This window comes from Eutrema salsugineum, unplaced genomic scaffold (genome assembly GCF_000478725.1).
Source record: "Eutrema salsugineum unplaced genomic scaffold, Eutsalg1_0 scaffold_7, whole genome shotgun sequence".
In the NCBI taxonomy this organism is placed as follows: Eukaryota; Viridiplantae; Streptophyta; class Magnoliopsida; order Brassicales; family Brassicaceae; genus Eutrema; species Eutrema salsugineum.
This window is the reverse complement of record NW_006256486.1, coordinates 7,164,930-7,166,765: the sequence shown is the minus strand read 5'-3', so window position 1 is coordinate 7,166,765 and position 1,836 is coordinate 7,164,930. Positions and strand designations below refer to the sequence as shown.

Sequence of the window (1,836 nt, the reverse complement as noted above, 5' to 3'; positions counted from 1 at the left end):
TTGTAGCAGTATATCCCGCGATCAGTTATGAATGCCGTTTTTTCCCGATCATCAGGATGCATCAGGATCTGATTGTAGCCGGAGAACGCGTCCATAAATGTTAACAGTCTATTCCCTGTAGTGGCTTCGACGAGCCGGTCAATGTGTGGCAAGGGAAAGCTGTCTTTCGGGCACGCCTTGTTGAGGTCGGTAAAATCCACACATACTCGCCACTTGCCGTTCTTCTTCTTCACAACCACCGGATTTGCGAGCCAGTCCGGATATTTGGCCTCGGCGATTGATCCTACTTTGAGTAACCTTTCGACCTCATCGTTAACTGCTTTAGCTCGTTCGGGACCAAGCTTCCTTCTTTTCTGCTTGACTGGTTTAAAGGTCGGTTCCACATTCAACTCGTGACAGGTCACGTCGATGCTTATGCCTGGCATATCTTCCGCTGTCCAGGCGAAAGTGTTGATGTTTTCCTTGAGGAGGGAAAGGAGTTCACTTCTCAGAGGCTCTTCCAGTTTTGTTCCTACTTCGACGCATCACTTCGGGCGCGCCTCGTCTATGCACACCGAGTCCACCGCGTCACATACCGGCTCAGCGCGTGTTTCGCGGCTCTCTACGATCTGTAATTGCTATAAGAGTTTCGAGAGCTCGTTCGCGGGCTCTCGGTTTGTCTTCATCTTTTTGCGATTGATGTCTGCTCGTGCGTCGGGTGACGGGGTTCCTCAGCTTGTGCTCGGCTAGGCAGCACATTCGTGACTCCTTCTGAATCCCCCAGATCGTTTTAACACCTGCTGGAGTTGGGAATTTGAGGTAGAGATGATAGGTAGAGGGTACCACCCTCATCCCGTTGATCCACGGAGTTCCCATGATCACATTGTAGATTGCTGGGTGATCAGTGACGCAGAATTCGACGATCTTAGTGACTCCGCCAGCTACCACAGGAAGCCTGATCGTTTCCCCTGAAAATCCAGTTAGAGGTTTGGGGATTGCTTCCACCTCGGAGAGGTCGATTCCCATTCTTCTGATTATTTCCCTGAAGATGATGTTCACTGAGCTTCCAGTATCGATGAGCACTCTTGCTACATCATGATCCCTGATCGTTAGCTCGATCACCAACGGATCGTTATGAGGTCGATCGATTCCTGCCGTTTCCTCCTCGGCGAAGGAGATCACTGTGTTCGGGATGTCAGTTGGTTCTGTCCAATTCTCCTTTGCTTCGGCTCGGCGCTGATAGGCTTTGATGGAGGACACGGTATCTTGGTAGTATTGGGATCCACCCATGATCATATTAATCCTTTGCCTCGGCTCGGGTCGCTCTTCGGGTTCGCCTCTCCTGTCGCGCTTGGGGTTATCGCCTCGTCGGGGAGGATTCGCAGGTTTTGTCGTGCCGCTCGGCTCGGCTCTCTCTTGTTGTTCGTTAGGGACGAGGTCTTTGAGGCTGACTGCGTTTTGGAGCTCTCCCGCTGTCATCTTTCCTGCGAGCTTTGCTCCTAAGGTTTGGCATTGAGCCGTTGAGTGCCCGTACGTCTGGTGATACTCGCAGAAAGCTTTCTCGTCGTAGTTGGCGGACTTTCTCACCCAAGTGTTGTTGCGCGGCTCTCCTCTTCCGCGTCCGGTGCCTACCTGGTAGTTATGGGCACCTCCGCTTTTAGGTTCATCCGAGCTCTGCGTTGTTGTGTTGCTGGATGGGTTGCCCTTCTTCGCGGGGCGCGGCAAAATTGAGCTTCGGATTGCTGCTTTCGTTGCTTCATACTGCTCGTCCAAGTTTTTCATTTCCTCCTCGTTTACGACGAAGTCTGACGATCGGTGCAAAGCGTCTTGAATTGTTTGCGGCGTGTTGAGAGCCAT

The 1,836-nt window shown here is 52.1% G+C and overlaps 1 protein-coding gene across 1 annotated transcript; it reads right to left on the bottom strand.

The window, feature by feature from the left end:
- Positions 1-579: 579 nt before the first annotated feature.
- On the bottom strand, positions 580-1,836 carry LOC112083023. Its single transcript, XM_024150744.1, has 2 exons — positions 1,317-1,836; positions 580-1,223 (listed from the first exon to the last, which is right to left on the bottom strand). The coding sequence occupies exons 1-2, from the start codon at positions 1,834-1,836 to the stop codon at positions 580-582; spliced, it is 1,164 nt and encodes a 387-aa protein (XP_024006512.1).

What these genes read in the sequence shown, in the direction of transcription:
- LOC112083023 (XM_024150744.1), bottom strand. Translation starts at nt 1,836, where the DNA reads ATGGCTCTCAACACGCCGCAAACAATTCAAGACGCTTTGCACCGATCG. An exon ending in CCCCAAGCGCGACAGGAGAG is followed by an intron (nt 1,224 to 1,316) that starts GCGAACCCGAAG and finishes CCTCCATCAAAG; the next exon opens with CCTATCAGCGCCGAGCCGAA.